General features: G+C 40.7%; 1 protein-coding gene across 1 annotated transcript in view; it reads left to right on the top strand.

Annotated features, from left to right (window-relative positions):
* wnt5b (wingless-type MMTV integration site family, member 5b) overlaps positions 1-24,792 on the top strand; it is a 148,066-nt gene that overhangs the window by 118,118 nt on the left and 5,156 nt on the right. The window contains exons 2-4 of the mRNA XM_036577662.1: positions 10,902-11,020; positions 12,767-13,014; positions 18,026-18,318. Of these exons, the coding sequence (XP_036433555.1) occupies positions 10,932-11,020; positions 12,767-13,014; positions 18,026-18,318 (630 nt within the window). The 5' untranslated portion in view covers positions 10,902-10,931. The remainder of the gene's footprint in view (positions 1-10,901; positions 11,021-12,766; positions 13,015-18,025; positions 18,319-24,792) is intronic.

The raw sequence follows: 24,792 nt of genomic DNA on the forward strand, positions 1-24,792 counted from the left end.
AATGTCACACATAGGTCACATTTAAAAGGTGTTGTGAACAGCCGAACAAAAAAATCAGATTTGGCCCACTCTTACCTGCTGTGTAAACGTAGCCTAGAGGTTCTACACACGTTTAAGTTTTTCTTAGAGCTGCACATCCAATTGACTTGACCTGCAGCTTCATTTACTGAATGACATTTGCAAATAGTTTTATTTACTGAATTGCAGCTATAAAGCACTTACATTGAGAACCGGCAAAAAGTTTGGCAAAACCAAAAAATTTTGCAAAACCAAATTCTATGTGCTGATATGTTTTACTCTGACCAGCATGCACATCTAAGGTGTCGTCGTCAAATTCTCAGAATGGATCACCAGCAAGAAGCCTGGTTAGATTAATTGCTCTACATGATTGTATTTTTCATATTCTGGAAATGTAATATTTTGAATCGTTTGTGGGCAGCAAGAAGGGCCTGGGTTCGGTTCCCCAGCCGGGCGACCAGAGTCCTTTCTGTGTGGAGTTCTGTGTGCCTGTTCTCCCCGTGTCTGCATGGGTTTCCTCCCACAGTCCAAAGACATGCAGTCAGGCCAACTGGACACTCTAAATTGAGTTCTGGATTGAGTTTGGAACTGTTCTTGGATGTTCTCCTCCATCCACACTGCTCTAGGATGTTCCTCTCTATTCACACTGTTGTAGATGTTCTCCCCATTCACACTTTTCTAGAATGTTCTCCTACATTCATGGTGTTCTAGAATGTTTTCCTCAATTTACACTCTCGTAGAATGTTCTTCATTCACACTGTTCTGGAGTGTCCTCCCTCTTTTCCAGTTTTGTAGAATATTCTCTCCTCTTCGTACTGTTCTAGATGTTTTCCTCCACTCATGCTGTTCTCAAATGTTCTCTCCCCATCCACATTGTTCTTGAATGTTCTTCTTCATCCACACTGCTCTGGAGTGTTCTCCCTCATTCACACAGTTCTAGAAGGTTCTCTTCCCATCCACATTGCTCTAGAATGGTATATCCCCATTCACATTGTACTGGAATCTTCTCCTGCATCCACACTGCTCTGGAGTGTTCTCCCTCATTCACACTGTTCTAGAATGTTCTCCTACATTCATGGTGTTCTAGAATGTTTTCCTCAATTTACACTCTCGTAGAATGTTCTTCATTCACACTGTTCTGGAGTGTCCTCCCTCTTTTCCAGTTTTGTAGAATATTCTCTCCTCTTCGTACTGTTCTAGATGTTTTCCTCCACTCATGCTGTTCTCAAATGTTCTCTCCCCATCCACATTGTTCTTGAATGTTCTTCTTCATCCACACTGCTCTGGAGTGTTCTCCCTCATTCACACAGTTCTAGAAGGTTCTCTTCCCATCCACATTGCTCTAGAATGTTATCTCCTCATTCACAATCTTCTCCTCCATTCACACTGTTCTAAAATGTTCTTCTTCATACACACTATTCTAGAATGTTCTCCCTCATTCACACAGTTCTAGAATATACTTGTCTGTTCACACTGTTCTCAAATGCAACAGTGTGAATGGAGAACATTCTAGAACAGGTAGCGCTGCTGTTTTTTGCGTTTTGCCTGTTCCAACCTCAGAAAAAACGAGGTCGTAAAAGAATCATGATGGTATATTTTTATTGTATCTCCCACTCTTAGTGATATCATGTCTATTGTGAACTGAGGGAGGGGGAGGGGCTTTTACAGTCTTGTGAACGCGGTGGGTACGATAAGTGCTGCGAGTTCACAGCCAGCTGAAACGCTCCACATATGGCTGTTTGTTGCTCTGCGGCGTGTTTCTCTCTTCTTCTCTCCGTTTTTGTGCCATGTGTGTGAGAGAGGCTGAGATCTGTGCTGCAGATTGTCTTCATTAAATCAGTCAAATGGCTGTTTGATGCACGTTGGACTGCATGCTTTGAGGGAAAAGGCGTCTCTGCTGCTTCGCGCTGTGTGTCTCCTTCTCTTTCACGCACACTCGCTTCCTTCTGGGGCCTGTGTGTGTGTGTGTGTGTGTGTGTGTGTGTGCATGTGTGTGTGCATGTGTGTGTGTGTGTGCGTGTGTATGTGTGTAGCTGTGCGTGTGTATGTGTGTAGCTGTGCGTGTGTGTATGTGTGCATGTGTGTGTGTGCATGTGTGTGTGCATGTGTGTGTGTGTGCGTGTGTATGTGTGTAGCTGTGCGTGTGTATGTGTGTAGCTGTGCGTGTGTGTGTGTATGTGTGCATGTGTGTGTGTGCGTGTGTGTGTGTGTGCGTGTGTGTGTGTGTGTGTGTGTGTGCGTGCGTGTTTGTGTGTGTGTGTGTGTGTGTGTGTCCCTGTAGTCCTCAGTCTGAACCCTCCAGTCACACACGCACACAGCCAGAAGGAGAGAACACACATACCTTCAGGTTCCATCTCCACTCTCTGCTGTTGAGTCTGTTCTCTCAGTGAAGCAAAATCAAGGCACCTAAAGTCACTCTGAATCTAGAACACACTGACCCAACGTTCTCCAACAAACACCAAAGAACACAAACATTTAGTTGGTGTGCTGTACCTGTGCTGTGATTGATGGGAGTCCATTAAGTGTTCTCCGTCCACACTGTTCTAGAATTTTCTCCTCTATTCACACTGTTGTAGATGTTCTCCCTATGCACTCTTTTCTAAAAGGCTCTCATCAGTTCACACTGCTCTAGAATGTTCTCAGTTCACACTGCTCTAGAATGTTCTCGGTTCACACTGCTCTAGAATGTTCTCAGTTCGCACTGCTCTAGAATGTTTTCAGTTCACACTGCTCTAGAATGTTCTCCCCATGTTCTCCTCCATTCACTTTGCTCAAGAATGTTCTTCCCCAATTCACATTATTCTAGAATCTTTTTCTGCATTCACACAGTTCTTCAGTGTTCTTTTCCATTCATGCTGTTCTAGAATGTTCTCTCCTGTTCACACTGTTCTAGAATGCTCCCTTACATTCATAATGTTCTAGAATGTGTTCCTCACACACTTCACACTGTTCTAAAGTGCTCTCCCTCTTTCTCACTACTGTAGAATATTCTTTCCTGATCGCACTGTTTACACTGTTCTAGATTGATACATTAGGTTGTTCTACAATCTTTTCCACATTCACACTTGTTCTTGAATGTTTTCCTTTAGAATGTTCTCCCCACAATGTTCTTAGTGCTAGAATGTTCTCCCCACATTCAAACTGTTCTTTAATGTTCTCCTCCATATGCACTATTCTAGAATGCTCTCCCTCATGCACACTGTTCTAGAATATGTTTGTCTGTTCACACTGTTCTCAAATGTTCTCTTCATGTGGCAGTGTGAATGGAGAACATTCTAGAACAGAACATCTTAGAATGTTCTCTCCCATTCAAATTGTTTTAGAACGTTCTCTCAGTACACACTGTTCTAGACTCCATACACACTGTTGTAGAATTTTGTCTGTATTCACGCTGTTCTACAATGTTCTCTAGAACGTTATTTCCTCATTCACAATGTTCTTGCATGTTCTCCTCTATGCACACCATTCTAGATTGCTCTCCCTCATCTACAGTATTCTAGAATATACCTGTCTGTTCACACTGTCCTCAAATGTTCTCTTCTCTTGGAACAGTTTGAATGGAGGAGAACATTCTAGAACAGTGTAAATGGTCAAGAACATTTTAGAACAGTGTAGATGGAGGAGGATATCTAGAACAGGGTGGATTGGGGAGAACGTTCTAGAGTCTCCCAACAGGAAAGGCAGGCCAAAAAAACAAACGTTTAGCTTTGTTGCAATTGTTGGAGTTTGTTGGGTTGATGTGCTCCAGCCTTTAGAGATCAAAGCACTGGTGGTGTCCACTTCATGTCCATTAACTTAAGCAGATCCATTCAGCCTTTGTGGAATTGTCATATAGAGGCCTCGGTATTCCCAAACCGAGCTCCAGAAACTGTTCCAGACTTCAGGGCTGCCATTCACATTCGCTGTATGCTGCCTTCGGACTGCACTGCTGATGCACAGTGTAGCTGACAGGCCGTGAGTCCTATAGAATACATAATGTTCTCTCAAGCATCCATGAAAACTAAAGGCTGTGGCATAAGCGGTGATGTTGGCGACGCCAACACACACACACACAGATCACCCAGATCGCCTGGTTCTCAGATGAGGTGAGTTCTCGTCTGTGTGATTGGAATGTGTGAGTGTGTTTCAGGCAGCTCTGGGTGTCGGTGCATAATTCGTAGCTGACAGTCAGAGAGCTGCTGCTGCTGCTGCTGGAGAGAATCTGTCAGGTCATGATGTTGCACGGCACCATCGCCCGAGGAGAAAAAAACCCCCTCAAAGGACGAGGCCCGAGATGTGCTAAGCAAGCTCTGCACTTTAGAGCCAAATCTAAAACCCTGTGCCCACCAACAGATGACTGACATTCACTTTAATGAGAGCTGATGGCCGGACCGGGCCTGTTCGGATTGGGTGCGCTTTCTAGAAAACTCTGCCTTTTAAGTTGAGAAGTGTTCGCTTGTTTTATTCTCATTTCTGATCATCCCCAGCAGTCCAAGGCCAAGGTTCAGGCTTGTATTACACAGGCATTGCGTTCGGTTGCGCTGCTATTGCACACAGCTCAGAAGAAAATAGGTTTCTTGGACTTGATGGCCTTTGTTCATTCTTTGCTGAAGTGCGCCCCCAAGTGGTGGCTTCAGGCTGGACAACTGAAATGGAGTATTATATATGACATACTGTAGGCTGTACATGGTGTTACATAACACATAAATGCAAGGAGTAAAAGTATTTAAATCTTTAAGTCACACAAATATTTTTATCACTTATCTGTTATAATCACTATCATGCTATCACTGAATGAAATGAATACTGAATGAATTACTATGAAATTAATACTGTTTTTGTTTATAATTTGTAGGCCGAATTTATATATATTATATGTGTTTTTATGTCATTTTATTTCGATGTGTTTTAGGACAGATGCCTCATAATAATATGCTAACTCTGTGTTTTGTTAAACTTCAAGATGTGCAGGCTGAGAAAACTGTAGTTATCAAATATGGCCACAAGAGGGGGTTATAGATCCTATAGGAAATAACATGATAGTAATAAAGGTGCTTTTTAAAAGTCTTCCTCTTTTAAAACTTGAAAGTCAGTCGTTCTCTTTCCTAAATTATATTTATACGTTATCCTTAAATGATAGTGGTGTGATCCACTTCAAGAAGTGTGTACTAGCATAAAAGATGGTTCTTCTAGGGTTCTCTAGTAAAGACAATGGGTTCTGTATGGAAGCATGAGCTCTAAATAGAACCATTTCATGCTTAAATGGTTCTTTGCATGGTGAGATTATTCTTCAGATTGATGGAGAATTCATTGTATATGAACATATTTTTTGAACATGGTTCTATAAAGCACCAAAAACGGTTCTGCTGTTATGTTGTCAAGCTTGTAATAATGGAAGAACCCTTTTTTTGGTGCCATATAGAACCATACACAGCACATTCTCCATCAATCTGAAGAACTCTTTCACCATGCAAAGAAATAGTTCTATATAGAACTCATGGTTCTAAATAGAACCATTCCTTTGCTAAGTAACCCTTGAATAACATTTTTTTAAGAGTGTATACCATACTGTACTACACGACACACTTAAAAAGATGGTTCTTCAAGGGTACATTAGTAAAGAAGCTGGTTCTATAGAACCATGAACATTCAAAGAACACTTTGCATGATTAAAGGGTTCTTTGCATTGTGAAATGGTTCTTCAGATTGATGGAGAATTTGTTGTGTATGGTTCTAAATAGAACCTTTTTGAACATGGTTCTATAAAGCACCAAAAACGGTTCTGCTATTGTTGTGTTGTCAAGCTTGTAATACTGGAAGAACCCTTTTTTTCATATGGAACCATACACAGCACATTCTCCAACAATCTGAAGAACCAGCATGAAATTGTTCTATATAGAACTCATGGTTCTAACTAAAACCATTCCTTTACTAAGGAACCCTTGAAGAGCCGTCTTTTTTAGGAGAGTATACCATACAGTACTACATTATACTATACAGTTAAAATGGTTCTTCAAGGGTACTTCAGTAAAGAAAATGTTTCTATAGAACCACAAACACTCAGAAGAACCCTTTGCATGAATAAAGCGTTCTATGTAACCATTTTTTTTTACTGAAGAACCCTTGAAGAACAATTTTTAAGTGTGTAGTATAATTTTTTGAAAGTGGTTCTCTATAGCACCAAAAAGGGTTCTTCTACTGTTATGATGTCAAGCTTGTAACAATAAAAGAACCTTTTTTTTTGGTGCTATATAGAACCATCTACAACACATTCTCCACCAATCTAAAGAACCATTTCACCATGCAAGAGGTTCTTTGAGTGTTCATGGTTGTATATAGAACCATTTTCTTTACCAAAGAACCCTTGAAGAAACATCTTTTTTAAGAGTGTATACTATACTATACTATACTATACAATACAATACTATACTATACTATACTATACTATATCAATGATGTACGCATGCGTAGTACAGCCGCTGGATGAGCAGCACAGACAGTTAGAACCCTCTGGTTCTTATCCTACTGCAGTAACGTGTGAGTGAGTGTGGTTCTGGCCCCTCTAGCCGCGGTCCGTAGCTCGCTGTACGTTCTGTCTGTCCTCATTCTGTCTGTCTCTCATGGCGAGTTTCGATGGGAAATGCCCCGTTTATACAGCACTGTGGATTGGGGGGTCCTCAGGGCGGTGTTGGGGGGGTGTTCTGGAGCCCTGGCCGTGTGAAAAGGTGACGGCTGGGCGTGTGGATTCCCGCAGATGAAAGAGTTCGGAGCGGCTGCTTTATCATGCACAGACTGCTCGGAAATCGAGTGGCGTCTGCGCAGCAGCTCGGAGCCGCGCGGCGAGGACAGAGCGCTCAGATAACGCGGTGCGGAGGCGCAGCGAGGCGGTGGCGCTGTAAAACAGTTTAGAGGAGAATTACAGCCCACAGTGAGGGCTGGAGGGGCTTATCTCCCTCACTCTGATCACAGGCTCACTATCACTGCTCCAACACAGCACGGCACTAATGCTGTTATACAGGTGAACGATCTTATGCTGTGTGTTGTTAGGTAGGTATATATAAAACATGTATGTACATATATTTTGAAGTGTATGTCTGACCTTTTTATGATATGTGAGCATATATGGCATATATTCATACACACACACACACACATATATATACCTGTTGCTCTTTACATTGTATGTAAATTTCATGATGAATGGACCAAAAGAAACGACCCAAAATGACTTGGAAAAAAGTCTGGTTCCATTGACTTACATTAAAAGTAAAGTAGGTTTTATCCTTCTCCTGTAAAGTTTTCCTTTCTGAGATTTTGGAGAGGTTTTCTTCTGAAAACAGCGATATATATATCCCAAAAAGGCAACTTATTAAACTTTTAATTGTCTTAACAGCAAATCATTTAACAAATAGATAAAGTAGCTTAGTATGGGATATTTTTCCCTTTGATTTCTATAAATGTCTTGTGTAAACTTGCAGATATCCCTGTACAGAAAGGAGAGTCAGTGTTTTCCCGCTCAGCATTGATGGCTGAAAAACATTGCCGAACTAGTTTGAGTTTAATAGTTGTGTTTAATACCAAATATTCTCTATAGGGTTCAAATCTGGACTCTGAAAATCATCAATAAAAAAAAAAAAACATTTGGGGTTTGGTCCATTATTGCCCAGGAGTGTACATGTATAAGCGTCACGTATTGGACATATGTGCTTAATATATTGACAATAGACATGTCTGGTATACATGCTGTCAGTCTGATTACAGTATGTCTGATACAAACACAAAGATTTTTTTAAAGAAAAAAAAGCCCTTATACAATATGAAGCTAGCATATATGAGTGATATATGCCATCCATATATGAATAATTCTATCATGTATTTTTAAATATATGCATTACACCTATATGTTTTTATATGTTGATATATGAAAGAAATATGTCTCATATTTAAAAATTGCCCATTTTAAGTAAGTTTGCATAAATGTCACACATATATAAGTTGGATTTATAAGAAAAATGCATTTATGCCAACATATGTCATATATTTGAAATACATATCGCTGTTATTGGAAGAAAACCATGTATCTCCAAAATAATAACTTTACAGGAGAAGGAAAAAAAATACTTTCCCCTTAATGTAAGTCAATGGAACCAGAATTTTTTCCCAATCATTTTAGGTCATTTCTTTTAGTCCATTCATCATGAAATTTACACACAATGTAAAGGACAACAGGTATTTTCAAACTATGTCAAAAACTGAAAAACGTCAAAAATGGAGATACGAAGTTTTCTTCCAACAACAGCGATATATGGCCATATATCAGATTTCCATATGGTTATGATCCACAAATTAGTACGCATTTTCACTCAGAAAAGACTAATATTAGAATAAATACAAGTAACAATAATACAATAATGTTATATGTGTATTAACTAGAGTTATCATCCAGCACCTGGTTCGGATAATCAGTGCTTCGTTATCTGGAACCAAATCTAGAACCAAACTTTGTTCTTCAGACTAGCTCACAAAATAACAACTACTTTTTAAAATAAGACTCGCTTCTTACTTTTTAGTGTTACCTGTGTTTATTTGTGTTTATTCTAATGACATATGCTGATTTCACAAGCAGAGGCACACCTGTTGCCAAGATACATGGTTTTAAATAATGTGGTGCCTAAAACTGTCTGGTCCCAAAAAGTATATCTGCCATACTTAAAAATGTCAAACCAAGTGGCATGTATTCTAAACCTTTCCAAGACAATCACTTTTACTTTATTTTTATTTTTGACGAAGTAAAAAGGCAGCTGAGTTTCAGATCGTCACCATTCAGTCAGTTTTTTTTTGGAGATCTCTGCAGATTAGCATCCAAAATGCCTTTTTACAATGAACACAAGCTCACTGACACCACTGTCAGAAAACAGCCCCCGCTGACCTTTCCTCCTCTGTGCTTTACAGTAGCCTTAGTGCAGCCTGGCTCCACAGAAAGAGTCTACCATCAGTCTGATGTGCTCAAAGTGTTTTTCTCTGAAATAAATGTCCTTTTGTTAAACATTTTTGAAGTAACATAAAGCACATTTAAGCTCAGTGATATATATATATATATATATATATATGTATATGTATATCGCTGCTGATAGAACAAAACCTTGTATCTCCATTTTTGTCATTTTTTCAGTTTTTTACATCGTTTGAAAATGCCTGTTGCCTTTTACATTGTGTGTAAATTTTATGATGAATGGATTAAAAGAAAAGGCCCAAAATGACTTGGAAAAAGAGTCCGGTTCCATTGACTTACATTAAAAGTAAAGTGGGTTTTTTCCTTCTCCTGTAAAGTTACCATTTTGGAGATATGAGGTTGTGTTCCGACAGCAGTGATACATACATATACATATATATATATATATATATATATATATATATATATATATATAGTATTTGCTGTACATCCCCCTTTTGCTTTAATGACAGCGTACACTTGAGCTGGCATGGACAATGTATACAGTCGTGCAAACACAAGCTTCAGTGGAAGAGAAAAGACTCAACATGGTCAATGTCACAAATTTGTTTACATTTAAATAGCGACCTAGAAGTAATCACTAGAGTTCTTCATTCAAATTTTACATTTCTTTGTTTTAATCATATATATATATATATATACACACACACACACATATAAAGCCATGAAAACCCTGGATGTGTATTTGTGTTATTGTGTTGGGGGAGATTTATAGACAGCAGGAGTGGAAGTGTCAGATATCAGATGTATGGACGCCTTTATTCCTTTATTCAAATTAGGATCCCCCCCACCCCACCCCACCCCACCCCCACCTTGTTCTGGTTTATTGCAATAAAGCATAGACCAGAGTGAAAAGCGGATTTTACGCATGTGAACTTCGATGGAAATTACTTTTTTCCAAGTCGTTAACTCCTTTATGCTCTCTCCCTCTCTCTCTCCCTCCCTCTCTCTCTCTCTCTCTCTCATGCTATCTTGGCCTTCTGACTTTTTGTTCTGTAAAAATCCCCAGAAAATGAGAAACTGACGCACCAACGTGTCGATTAACAAACCTATCGAGCTTTTTCTTCCACGCAAGCTCCTCTTTCTAATCCTAATGTAGGTCTACCAGAAAAACAGGCTGCACAAACGGACGGTTTTCGCGTGAACCCTCCAGAGCCTCTGCCCCCATCTGCTGCCCTCTCCTGTTTTCCTGCACATCAGCAGCTCTCCTGCTTCCTTTCCGCTCCACTTTATTCTTACCTTCAGCTCCTCCCCTTTAAAATACGCTCATTTTGTTTACCACCCGTATTCCGTCCAGGCCCGCCTCCTGTGCTAGGATTGGCTGATAGGTCACGTTTGCGCTCTAGGACTGGCAGACTGCTTGTAAGCATAAACGACTGGCCAATCTGAGTACACGACGTCACACTGCAAGCTGATCCCTATAGCGCAAGACGCGGAACGCTACTGGCCAATCAGGGTGAAGAAAGCGTGACGCTTATCAGCCAGTCTTAGCTCAGGGGGCGCGGCTTGGCGGAATACGGGTGGGGAAAACAAACCCAACGCGTAAAAGCATGTGCGTAGAGGAGCGCTGGAGTGAGTTGCGGAGGGGATCAGAGCAGCATGAGTCTAAAGTTAGGAGTCAGGAGCGCTAATCCCCAAATGAATGCAGCGCTTAGCTTTTTAACGACATGTGTTTTAACGCTTCTGTCAGTCTAAGACTGGGAATAACCCTCTATCTGCACTTAAATAGCTTTTTCTTTTAGTTTTGAATCAGATGTCACACTGATTTGAGCGGTTTTAAGGCTTGTATAGGCGGTTTTCCATGTTCTGGCAGAGCTTTTGCTTGCTGTAGTCAGTTTGGAGGTTAAACCGAGTGGACTGGTGGCCTGTAACGCCCTGTATCTTTCCTCAGAGGAGGCTGCCTGCTGCCGGACGGAGAGGCATGGATGCGAGCCAGAGCCTGCGCTTTATCCTCACCATCACCCTCCTCGCCTGCAGCTCCCAGAGACTGGCGCACGCGAACTCGTGGTGGTAAGATCATGCATGCCTGGTTCATCAAGTTAGAGTCCGTGATAAGACCTGTTGTGTGACCTGTTGTGGCTCCGCGTACAAGGAACCGAGAACAAATGTGGAGGCTTTTGTCACAATGTTTACCCTGGAGCCCCAAATGGTCAGCCTGTTTGTAAATAGGGACAGCAGCACCCAACAACAGGACGCGTCTTGACCTTGTGTGTGGACTTTAGGAAGAGCTGGGCTCACAGTTGGAGCTGGTGTTGAAATGTTTATGGGCTGCTTGTACACAGAGGAGCTTAAAGCATCATCCTCAAGTAACAGTGTCCAGACTTGGACTGAGTAGAAGTGAAAGTGGCTATGAAGAGATAACTAACCGAAAGATAAGTATTACTTAAGTACTGAGATTCTTAAAGAATTTCAGTGAAGCTAATCAACTATATCCAGCATCTATCTGTATGGGCACTGGAGTCTGTTAGCTGCTATTCTTCTCTATCTAGTAGCCTTCAATCTTTTTGCTCTAAAGCAAAACAGAATGAAATTAAACCCAAAAAAAGGAGCTAAATGTGAAGGAATGTTCTCGCAAATGTACAAGCAAGAAGATAAGCAACAGATTACATCCAGAAAAGTATGTGAAAACTATATTTAAGCACATAGAGCTGAGTCAACAACCCACTTCTGCTTATAACTTTAAAACTGAACTGAAAGGTAGGACTATTGCTGTTTTAATTAGCCAATGAAATGTCTTATTTCAGCCCTATTTGCATAAAATAACACCCACCATAGCACCGTGAAGCTGCAGCGCTCCTTAACATTTCAACGGCCAGATTTGTTTAGTTTTAAACTGATGCTGATGATAACGTGATGATAAAATACTTCAGCTTTATCTTTAAAGCAGATCTGTTTAAAATTAGCCAATAAAATGCCTTCATTTGCATACAGTGCCAAACTTTATAGCCTGGCAACAAAGTGAAAGGGGAATTCCAGCATTATCTTTTTCAGAATTTCTGAATAATTCAGTCCTAGAGATGTAAACAAAGTCATTCAGAGTGGTTTGATGTGAAGAAACTTACTCAGGTTGCTTTACAGTGGTGATGATAGGAACCAGGAGTCGCCATGACTACAGCACAAATATAGCCATTTTATTTACTATCCAAAACCACCGGTGAACCTACACGAGTCTTCTAAGTATTTAAGGTTTTGTATGTAATGTTTATGGTGATATAGCAGAAAATCTGAAAAAAAAAATTGGGGGGGGGACTATTTTGCCTTACAACATCCTTCATGTATCCCTCCGCCATGAATGGATTAAAATACATTGGTTAACAACACCGTTTAGGCCAAAAATGTATCACAAAACTATCATAAAACAATGTCCAGGCATGAGGCTGAGTGTGTTCATGACCATTTAGTGTAATAACTTTCTGTAAGGGAACTTTTAGAGGTGGACGTCTGGTTCCTATCACAACCACTGTGAACAATTCTGACTCTTAAGTTTCTCTAGAATAGAGCACTTCACACCAAACCATTCTGAATGACTTTGTTTACACCTGAACCACCTAATTATGTGGAAATTTTTGAAAATTTGGTGGAGTTCCCCTTTGATACAGTCAGTTTCCAAGACGTTCAGCTGGCCTTATGGGTTGTGTTGTTCTGCATATCGTGTTTTTGGTGAATATAGTTGAGAAACTGTGGAAACTATGAGCTGCGGTGTAGAGATGTTGTGCGGATGGCAGGTTAACGCGCCGCTCTGGTCTTTTGGCGCAGGTCTTTAGCCATGAACCCTATCCAGAGGCCGGAGATGTACATCATCGGAGCTCAGCCGCTGTGCAGCCAGCTGACGGGTCTGTCCCAGGGCCAGAGGAAGCTGTGCCAGCTCTACCAGGACCACATGGTGTACATCGGCGAGGGGGCCAAGACTGGCATCAAGGAGTGCCAGTACCAGTTCAGGCAGAGGCGATGGAACTGCAGCACCGTGGACAACACGTCTGTGTTCGGCCGGGTCATGCAGATAGGTGAGTGCTAAGCTGTGGTCAAGCTCACCTCTGCTTAGGTTCTGGAGTGGCAAACTGGCATTAGAGTCTCATTAAGTTGGAACAAAAGCGCTGTTTTAGCCACCAGGAGCTTTTTGTTCGGATGTTCCCGTTCCACCTTAAATGGTTCAGCAGTTATATTACATTTAACGGCGCTGTTTTTGCCACAAAGAGCTTCTTGTTGGAATTTTCCCGTTCCACCTTAAATGGTGCAACAGTTACAGTGTGTTCAAGGGCGCAGTTTTAGCCACCAAGGAAAGTTCGAACAGTAAGCACCCTTGAATGTAATATAACTGCTGCACCATTTAAGGTGGAACGGGAAAATTAGACTAAGAAGCTCTTGGTGGGTAAAACAGCGACATTGAAAGTAATGGAACTGTTACACCATTTAAGGTGGAACGGGAAAATTCGAATAAGAAGCTCTTGCTGGCGAAAACAGCGCCATTGAATCTAATGTAAGTGCTGCGCCATTTAAGGTGGAACGGGAAAATTCGAATAAGAATCTTCACCATCGTCACCAGGAGCGAGCCCGCTGGTCTTTTTTCTCTCTCTCTTTATTTCTGAATCGATAAGGACATGCATCGGCATTGCGTGCATACAAAGGACCATCTTCCCTTATAGCAGCAATTGAGTGTGAGTTCCGCTCGGCAGTGCAGTGAGGTGTAAGAGAGCCCCCTCTGCCCCCCCTCCCCAATCAGTTCAGGGCTCTTGGTGTGGAGGTGCTAGGCGAGCCATTGTCCTTTTCAAATGCAGCCCCGCAATGACACGGGCTCGGCAGATCCGGGCTTTCTGTTTGAAGTCTCGCACCAAAGGCCAATAAAAGCGGCTCTGTGCGTCGAGGAGGCGCAGCGGAGGAATGTGGGCGCACTCACACGCGGTTTATGGGGGGCCAGATTAGTGTATTTGGGGATAAAGTTGGCGAGGACTGTTGCTTTCCCCTCGAATCAAAGAGAGCAGATTACTGACACTTATTTTATTTACCTGCAGGGTAAATCCAGGTATTATAGGTAGGCAGGTAACGTGGCACAGCGTGTATAAGGATTATACAGCCGTAAGTGTGAACAGAGGTTAACACATCCTCTGCAGAGAACATGGAACTTAATTAGCATTTTTCTGCAAGTTTCAGTGCACAGTGTCTATTTATTTGGAAAATGAATAAAACATGAAATATTAAATGTGCCATAACTTTTGCACAGGCCACAGTTTGTGTTTTAATTTTTTCCAATGTGTTAAATTCAGCAAATAAACAGCAATTGTACATTAAAATGTGCAGCAGTGTGTAGAGGATGTGTTAACATATTTTCATTTAGGAAAATAACAATACATGTCGTCCCAAAGTGACTCAGATGTTGCATCTTGTAAATTGTAAATGCAATTGATATAAACAAGAAGCGTGTTTCTATTATTCTGGCCACACATTTTTAATTGTGGTCACAAGATTCATTGCTTGATGGTGTGTTAGGTATTATACAACAGTGTTAAGTATTATGGGACAGTGTGTTAAGCATTATGGACAGTGTGTTAGGTGCTATGGGACAGTATGTTGAGTATTATAGACAGTGTGTTAGGTTTTGTACGACAGTGTGAAGTATTATAGGACAGTGTGTTAGATGCTCTGGGATAATGTGTTAAGTATTATCGGACAGTGTTAGGTATTATAGGACTGTGTTAGGAATTATCGGACAGTGTGTTAAGCCTCTGCTCAGGTTCTGGAGTGGCAAACTGGTATTAAAGTCTCATTAAGTTGGAACAAAAGCGCTGTTTTAGCCACCAGGAGCTTCTTGTTCGAATGTTCCCGTTCCACCTTAAATGGTGCAGCAGTTACATTACATTCAATGGGGCTGTTTTTGCCACCAAGAGCTTCTTGTTGGAATTTTAAATGGTGCAACAGTCACAGTGCATAACACACAGTGTGTTAAGTATTATGGACAGTGTGTTGGGTGTTACAGGAGAGTGTGTAATGGGACTTTATGTTAGGTGTAATGGGATGTTGTGTAAGGCATTACGGGGCACTGTGTTAGGTATGATGGGATGGTGTGATAGATACTATAAGTCAGTGTGTTAGGTATTATAGGACAGTGTCTTAGGTATCATGGGACAGTGTGATGGGTGTATGGACAGTGAGTTAGGTATTATGGGACTGTGTGTTAGGTGTAATGGGATAGTGTGGTAGGTGATATGGGATGGTGTGTTAGGCATTATGGGACAGTGTGTTAGGTATTATAGGACTGTATTAGGTATTATCGGACAGTGTGTTAAGTATTATGGACAGTGTCTTAGGTATTATGGGACTTTGTGTTAAGTGTAATGGGATGTTGTGTAAGGCATTACGGGGCACTGTGTTAGGTATGATGGGATGGTGTGTTAGGTACTATAAGTCAGTGTGTTAGGTATTATAGGACAGTGTCTTAGGTATCATGGGACAGTGTGATGGGTGTTACGGACAGTGAGTTAGGTATTATGGGACTGTGTGTTAGGTGTTAGAGGATGGTGTGTTAGGTGTTGTGGAACAGCATGTTAGATATTATGGGACAATGTGTTAGATATTACGAGACAAAATGGGACAGTGTGCTAGATGATGTGGCAATGTGTGAAATCCTTGAACTCCAGGCTTATTATTCAGTGATTAATACTAAGACGTGTTATTCAGTAACTACTATACATTATTCAATAACTAGAAAGGATTTAATATTTAAGAGTTTAAGGCAGTGGTCACCAACCTTGGCCCTGGAGATCTACCTTCCTGCACAATCTACATTCAACCACAGCTTACCCCACCTGCTCCAGTTAATTAACTTGATTGGATGGTTCAGATGCCTTAGTGTTAGGTAAGAAGGGGGCAGTTTGTTAGATACAGGTTGGAACTAAACTCTGCAGGAATGTAATTTTCCAGGATTAGGGCTGATGTCCACTGGTTTGAGGGGTTAAGGAATATGGGACAGCGTAGTTGGTCATATCTCGTATGGGACACCAGTGTCATAGGCATCAATGGTAAGGCTATACAGTATCTTAACCTGTTACCCAAATTGCATAATCTGAAATAAAAATAAACACGTTTTCTTAAGTGCGCTCTTATTCTCTGAAGGCCCATAATCCCTGCATTCGGAGACCGTAATGGTTTGTACGGTTTGCGTGTACCCGTGTAGCGTTTAAAGTCCTGTGCAGGACAGACTTCCGTTATTAATGCTGTGCTGTTAAGCACTTGTAGGAAGTGCTTAAATACAGTCTTGCATGTGCCGTTGAGTTATGTGAAAGCTGCATTCCAGATGCTTGATACATGGATGGAAACACATCAGGTACCATGTGCACGGCAGATGTGAAAATATGCGAGAGTGAATTTATATAAAGCTCACGCCTTTGTGGCAGGAAACCCCTGCAGACCATGTCACTGTTTTCCTCGCCTCATATGAAGGCTGCTAAACCTGTCCACCCATCGTACTTACTCTCCCATGGCTCAAGTTGACGGCTTCGGACTCTGCCAAATAGCGGACCTCTGTGTATGAACGGTTTGAGAATGTTCAGATGGCCACTGCATCTCTGTGTTTTTGTAAATACTTAATTGGTGAAAAATGCATTGTTCATTGTTGAGTTTTCAGCAGGCCAAAGAAATCTGTTTGCTACAACTGTACCAGATCTTGTGGTCATGTACAGATGCATACAGTGCTGTATGTATTTCTCAGTTCTCTCTAGGAGTTTTGGGACTATAAATAAAGAGTAAACCCTGCTGAGCATTCAGCAGATCAAATTTAGAGTAAAAGAAGAAAGGAATAAATCGCAGTGAGGGATTAGCAGACCAGCTTTGAGCACAAAGTTCTGCGTTTTGAGTAGCTATAGCATCAGTGTTTCGCCGATGCCTAATTACTGGGACTCCTGCAGAAGAGTTTATTTGGATGGTCCACTGTAGATGCTTTATAGATACTCTCCTTCTTTTACTTGTGTTCAACTAAATGTCTTTTAAATCCAATATTATGATGTTTCCCTAACCCTAAACCTAACCTTGGTCCTGTTCGGGGGTTAAATTGGACCGGAGCACACCTTTAGTTCATGCAAATGGCAAATAGAGCTGCGCTCTGGTACTGTCATTTGATGGAAGAGTACATTTCCTATGCATTCTTCATTAAATCCATTTAACTATTCTATGTGAGAACAATAACGCCCCCGAGATTGTTTTTTGCCTCTGTACATTTAAGGCACGTCCCCCTTGTATCATTTTACTGATTTTCAGCATCATGTCAGTATAAATTGAACTCTTTCTGTGGTTTCACAGTGTTTTAATTTACTAAAAAGGTATTCGTTATGCCTCAGCCTTTAATTGGCCTAGATTATTTGATTTTATTTATCCTGTTAGTTGTAACTTACTTGTAAAGCATGCTTCGAATTTGATTAGTCAGCATTGAAAACTTGGCAGTAAAGTGGTGCACAGATGTGAACCCTTACATAAGGTTTGTGGATAAACTGTACTATCTCTACCACTATCTCTTGAAAACAGGAGGCCACTGCTCCAGGGATGCAGTTAACAAGCATACAGAACTGTTTGGGATGCTTTGGTGTGACTGTCATCTTAGTTAGAAGAGAATCTAAAGATATTTTGATATAGATTTGACGCTATTATTTTTAATCACATTTTCATGACATCACTGCTGAGAACTCCATACAATACCACATACAGTGAACAATATTCACTGCATTGTTAACATCCATGTACAAAAACAGCATTTCCCAGTTTAAGCCTTGGGCCTGTTCCGAATCCTAAAACCCACACTTCTTATGATCACTAGACTTCGTTAACAATTTAAGAATTTGTAGTATAAGCTATAGGGGACCATTAACCCCTTAAATGGCCTTAAAGTTTTATTACACACTTCTATAATCTATTAATAAAGTCTATAATTAAAGTCCCTGCATTGTTATTCAGTAATAAGCCTGGGATTTTAAGGGGTTACTCTCCAGACTGTGACTTCATGGTCAGTGTCTGTGTTACTGTGTTCTCCAGGCAGCAGAGAAACAGCATTCACCTACGCCATCAGCGCTGCAGGTGTGGTGAACGCAATCAGCCGGGCGTGCCGAGAGGGTGAGCTGTCCACCTGCGGCTGCAGCCGAGCGGCACGGCCCAGAGACCTGCCACGGGACTGGCTGTGGGGCGGCTGCGGGGACAACGTCAACTACGGCTACCGCTTCGCCAGGGAGTTTGTGGACGCACGGGAGCGGGAAAAGAACTACCCACGAGGCTCCACAGAGCACGCACGCACGCTAATGAACCTGCAGAACAACGAAGCTGGGCGAATGGTGAGAGACTGAGTATTTTTACCTGTACGGAGTTGATGTGTCCTGCACATGTTATGTCCGTGGTTATGTCAGTGTAATGTAGCAGTGTTCAAGTAAATTGTCACCACTTCTTCAGTATTGACGCCACGGAAAGCTGAAATAGACAAACATTATCTAACCAGTGTAAATGCTGGCACTCTTCAACCATGGCAAATTAGCAGTGTTAAAACTGTGTTTTAACATATTGCAAAGCACAGCACAAACACATTATGCAGCACTGTAATTGCAATATTATTTTTGTCCATATTGTGCAGCCCTAGAGACCATAATATGTTAGAGTAAGCAAGAACAAAAGCATCATCTATTAGACCAGAAGGAAGTCCCAGATACACAGTGGTGCTGGTGCATGCCAGAGCCTCTTAATAGTGTTTTGGTTTTATAGGAGCGTGAAACCGGCCTGGAAACCCGAGCGCCGTGCAAACATAAACCAGCTTGTTTAGTGTATGTTTTGTGCGTGAGCAAGGCTGGAGCAGTCCACATGTCTCCGGTAGACCAGAACAGAACATCAGCACTCTCTGTGAATAGTGGCCTAATAGTCTGAACCAGAGGGAGAAATAATTTACTGGAAGTGACCAAATGGCCTCTGCGCAAGGCTAATGCCCTTGGAGTCTGGTCAGGGTCAGAAGGTCAAAGCGCATTCCTTTTCCACGGCCAGGCTCTGGACTTTACCCAACAAGACGCATCTCCCTTTTCTCTCTAATCCCACTTCTCAACCTACAGTTGGTGAAAAAGTAATGCATTGAATCGACTTGATTCAAATGTGTTTTTGCAAATAAAATATATGACATATGTATAATATATGACAACTTACTTTTAGTGCCAAAAGCTACTTAGTTTTAGTGCCAAAAGTAAGTAAACTGAAAGACGTTGATATAGTTAGTTTTATACACGTGGAAACATCAATACAATTTTGTCTTTCAGTTCACAGTAACACTTTAGAGTGGTCCTTTGTAGATGATTAATAAACTCTCAACAGATTATCAGTAACACATCAACAACCTATCAGTGAAGTAGCTGTAGTGAAGCATCTGAATACACTGAAGTAAATAACTTGTAGATGTTTTGTTGATACATTACTTACATTAAGTAGATGTGTTGTTAATATTTTACTTCTATTACGCAAAACCTAACCTTACCAACCTTACCCAAATCCTAACCCTCACCCTGGCCCTAATCCTAACACTAACCTTAACCTCAACTCAAAACCTAACCCTAACCCTCATATGTCTTTGACTTGTTACTGAAAGTCCATTGAGTGTTTGTTATCTAACAAGGACCACTTAAAATAAAGTGTCACCCAGTTCACTTACATTTGGCAGTAGTTGTGTTGCTGTAAACGTTTTCCCATACTTATCTTCCTCCATCTCATATCTGCTTACCTTACTTAGTTTATATTTGTAACAGAATTATTTACAGTAGTTATTGCCAAATAAGCCTTAAGATTATCATGAACATTTTCCGGTTGAATTTAGTCCTGTTGAATTTAGTGCAGTACAATATGTGAAATGTTAAATTGTACTTTTTTATAGGACTTTTTAAACATGTAGGCCTACTGGTTACTTTTTCTCTGTTCCAGCTTATCAAACCTCAGAAAAATGAAACATCGAGATGCATGTATTGTGATATTTATGCCATATCGACCACCCGTACTGAAATATAAGCCTTGAGTTAAGCGGTCAGCGAAAGTCAGATTAGACCTCATGTTGAGTACGCTTCACTTGAATCCTCACACAGCGGTGAGCTGACGACTGTTTGCCCTTTGTTTGAAGAAGCCCCTGGTTGTTGATTTCTTTGATCTGCTGCATGTAAGAGGAAAAAGAAAAGTCCCTGAATCCCTTGCCCAGTTTCTTTGTGTGCCTGTGTGCAGGGGAGCCTGGCCAGAGGCAACTGCAGCCTTTTGATGCTCTCAGGTGGGTGTAAAGCGTGGGGCTGCCTTATCGTCTCGCTGAGCCCTGCTGCAGAATGTCGGCGCAGCTCCAGGCCAGGCAGGAATGTGCTCTGGGTCGTGCGGTGCTCGCTGGCAGGCCGCGCCCCTGTGGCCATCAGAGCAGTCCCCTGAGTGCTTTTCGCTATGACACACGGCGTCATAAAAAGTCCATTTGCCTGCTGATGTGGGTGCGGAGTGCGGCGGAGCTCTGCTCTCACCCTGTTTGTTTTTGGCCAGATGAGCTTGTTTAAGGTGTTTACAGAGGAGATGGCCTCTCTCTGGGTTATGGCACTTCCCAGCGGCTCCGCTCTCCAGGTGAGGAGGTCAAGGCCTAGATGAGTCCTGTGAAAGGAAGCAGGGGATGCCCCCTAATGTTTGGGTCTGAGTGGGGACCGGTTATAAATGAGTGAGAACTGGAGTATCTGGGAGGTCAAACGTAAACGGTTCTGCTGAGCTCTGTACAGTGGTGGTGACTGGAACCAGGGGTTGCAGTGTCTACAACACAAATATACCTGTTTTATTTACTAACCAAAAAGACCAGTGAACCTACACATCTTCGTTTTTGAAGATAATGTTGATAATGGTGAAATAGTGGATTTTAATAATACATTTTAGACCAAATCATTATCAGTACTATCAGAAAACTGTCAGTGTATTCATGACCATTTCATGTCATAACTTTCTGTGAGGGAACTTTTAGAGGCATTAAACTCTTCAGACGTTTGGACATCACAACTGCAAAACAATCTGACTTAATAAGTTTCTCTTGAATGATTTACCATTTAATTATGCAGAAATGCTGAAAAATGGATGGAATTCCTATTTAACCCTTGTGTGGTGTTGGGGGTTCTGGGGGACCCATTTTCAATGTTTACCAAAAGAAAAAATGATGCGATTTATTATTATCTCAACCTCAGATTCTTGTCCTTTGCTCATTTTCTGTGAAGAACATATAAAATAACCCATTTTCAGTGTCTTCACTCTGTTCACCCCCCACACATTTATATTACACATGTGGTGTTGGGTGAAACTGCAGGGAATAAAAGTGTGGAGGTGCTGTGTCCTTCACTCTGTTCTCCTCCTACATGGCCTGCTGTTAGTGTGTGTGTCTGTGTTTGTATATGTGCATGTGTGTGAGGGTGGACAACATGGACAGGCTGCTGACTGGCTACAGCTGCTAAAGGAGAACCCTACACTGGACACTTGTGATATTTTAAACATCTGGTATTTTTACAAATTGTTATGGCCGAATTGATATAATTGCACGGTGGGTCCACCAGACCACTGAGTAACAAAAACATCAACACCACACAAGGATTAAGACTTAGCATTCAGTAAGTGCTATGAAACTACTGTTTAATTTATGTAGTTATGAGCCAGAGAAGTTTTATGATCCTTAGGGTAGGACAAGAACTGAAAAGAGAAGTGGTGACGGTCTGAATCGATAAACATTATCAATAAGAGTAGAAGTATGGATCAAATACTAATGATACCATCTCTGCAAGCTCTGTGGAGCCGAAGAGCCTCGGATGACCTCTCTCCAACCCTTCGCTTTTCTTCCCCCTGAAGAGTTATTGGCTGCCGGGTCGATGGAGAGGAGCTTTTATTGTTGCCTTTTCTTGCCTTTTTTTTCTTGAACTGCCCTCGCCCTCAGAGGAGGAAGAGGGTGACCCCAGGGCGGGCGTGGAGAGGGCGTGGCGCGGCGCCACTTCATGCGGCCGTTGCCCCGGGCGACCCCTCAGCTCTTTGCTGGCGGCTCTTTTTTGCTCGGCTTGTTTGCTGGAGATTTGTCTTGCGTGGAGAGGCTTAGTGCTGGCAGGCCTTTGTGCAGGTGACAGAAGCGTATCGGGGGCAATAGATATAGCCTCCCCGATGCCTCACAGCTCACGGCCTTGAGGTTAGGGGGTGCTTTGGCGAGGTATAGTGTGTGTGGTTAGTGTGTGGTCACGGCTGTGTGGGTCACAAAAGCCGCCGGCGAAGGACTCGGCCACTGCCACAGAGATGAAGTGGAGCAGAGCTGTTTGACACTGACACCAAAACATACACACACACACACACACACACACACACAAAGCAAACGTCCTCACTTTTATACCTAGACGTTTGGCACACAGTTGGATTCACTCTAGAACAGTTAGGTGAGCGAGGAGGAACCGTTTTGTTATATAATGTACATACAAAATATATCAAATATTAACATTGCAATAACTTTGGCAATCTAAATTAAAATAACACCATTATAGAGGTGCTGTAAGTAGTATGTTTGTGATAGTTTATGTAGAGTATGCATTATGCCAAAACTGTAATATATAACAATAATATAATGAGTTTTTAGTATTAGGAAAAATAGCTGAAATGGATTTTTAGCGTGTTCACTTAGTTCAAATGTGTACAGCATTTAAACGTAACTATAATCTACACTGCAAAAATTGGTATTCTATCATGTAAATTTATCTGAAATCTAGTTATGTCCAATATTTTTTAAGTTGAGATTGTTATAAGCATATTTTAAGATTATTTAACTTATTTCCAAACATTTTTTACTTGTTTTAAGAAATGTGCTTGAATTACACTAAATTATCTGCCAGTATAGTGAGAGAATTTCACTTAATGAAATTACTTAAAACAGGTAGAAAAAGAAAGGTAGAAATCAGCTAAATAATCTTAGAAATAAGTGCACAACCATATTAGACATATCGACCAGAATTAAGATCATTTCACTTGACAAGATACTAATTTTTTGCAGTGTTCTACATCAAGAGAGACTTTCAATTTGCTTACACTGGAAAAAATGGTATCTTGTCAAATGAAATTATCCTAAATATAGTCAATAAATCTTTTCCAATCCAATATGTCCCCTGTTGAGATTGTTGTCATTTTATTTTAAGATTATTTTAACCTATTTACAAACATTATCTACTTGTTTTGGGTTATTTTAATAAGAAAAATTATCTCACCATATTGGCAGATAATTTAGCTTGTTGTAAGAAATGTGCTTGAAGCCAGCTAAATTATCTGCCAGCTAGATAATTTTACTTGATGAAATTACTTAAAACAGGTATAAATTGTCTAGAAATAAGCTAAATAATCTTATAATAAGTGCATGACAATCTCAAAATGGGAAATATTAGATCAACTAGAATTAAAATCATTTTACTTGACAAGTTAATATTTTTTGCTGGAACGTTTGCCAATAATTGTTTTGATATATGTTATTCATGTGGAAATGATGTGCACATTTGAATTAAATTCAGCTCATCACTTTTTTGGACAGTGGATGGATCATGTCATTTCTGAACATTTGGGGGCCCAAAGCACCATCTTATATTTACCCCACTCCTTTTGTTTGTAAGATTTAATACATACTTAATTTTTTAAAAATCTCTGAATTCACTGAATTTTTGGCAAAAACAAACAATCAGATAATACTCAGGGACATCCTGGTGATTTGGGGGCCCTAAGCAACTGCTTATACTGCTTATAGCTAGAACCAGCCCTGATCACTGTTGTAACACAACCTCATATCTCTGAAACAGTAACAGGACAGACGTTACCGTAATGACATGTTATTACATACGTTTGGTAACACTTTCTTATTGTAGTTGTAGCTGTTAACCAGGTAAGTGTGAGGCACAAACTCCAGCTATTACTCTGTTATTATTTTTTAAACAGTCTAGCTAAATTACACTGAAATGCCCAACAGGTTCTACCTATTAACTGGGTAAGTACTGTGCAATAATTTTGGGTAAAAAGTATCAGGTACTGGAAAGTTACAAGACATAAAAGTGTATGAATAAAGTAGTTTTACGTAGTATAAATCTTTTTATTACCTATAAATTAAATCAATTTTGGGTATAAAATAAAGCAATAATTATTAATGTGGGTTATTTCACTTGCTACACTTAATTCATTCAACATTATCTTTGTATTTAATGCCGTCATTTTATGTCATATAATTTACCCGGTACTTGGGGTTGTTTCTGATTTATGTTCCTGCTCAAATGTGTGACATTACTTTGATATTTAGTGTATTTACCACCTTGTTACTCCAAATATAAGACATTTAACTCTGTCCTTTATCAGCTTAATAGCTAGAACCTGTTACTGTAAATTAGGTAGACTATCTTGGTACTTATCCTGATTTCATCCAAAATAATTCCGCAGCAGTTTGGAGATTGTACCTCACACTTGCTCAGTTGATATCTAGAACCTGATGGACATTTCAGTTTAATTTAGATCAACTGGATCAGAAATTTCCATCCTGTTGACAGAATAACTGTGTAGTGCTTTGGAGTTTGTACCTCACAATTACTTGGTCAGTACTTAGAAGACTGTAAAAGAAAGCGTTCCCATTTCTATTAGTCCATTCATTGTGAAATGTCCATACAAAGTAAAGAACAGATCAAATCGTTTAAAGAAAATAAGGTTTTGATACAACATGGTACTAAGATGGAACTTAAACTACCAAAAAAATGTGAGGGATTGCGAGACCTGGTCGCAGGAGAGAA

Source organism: Colossoma macropomum, unplaced genomic scaffold (assembly GCF_904425465.1).
Source record: "Colossoma macropomum unplaced genomic scaffold, Colossoma_macropomum, whole genome shotgun sequence".
Taxonomy (NCBI): Eukaryota; Metazoa; Chordata; class Actinopteri; order Characiformes; family Serrasalmidae; genus Colossoma; species Colossoma macropomum.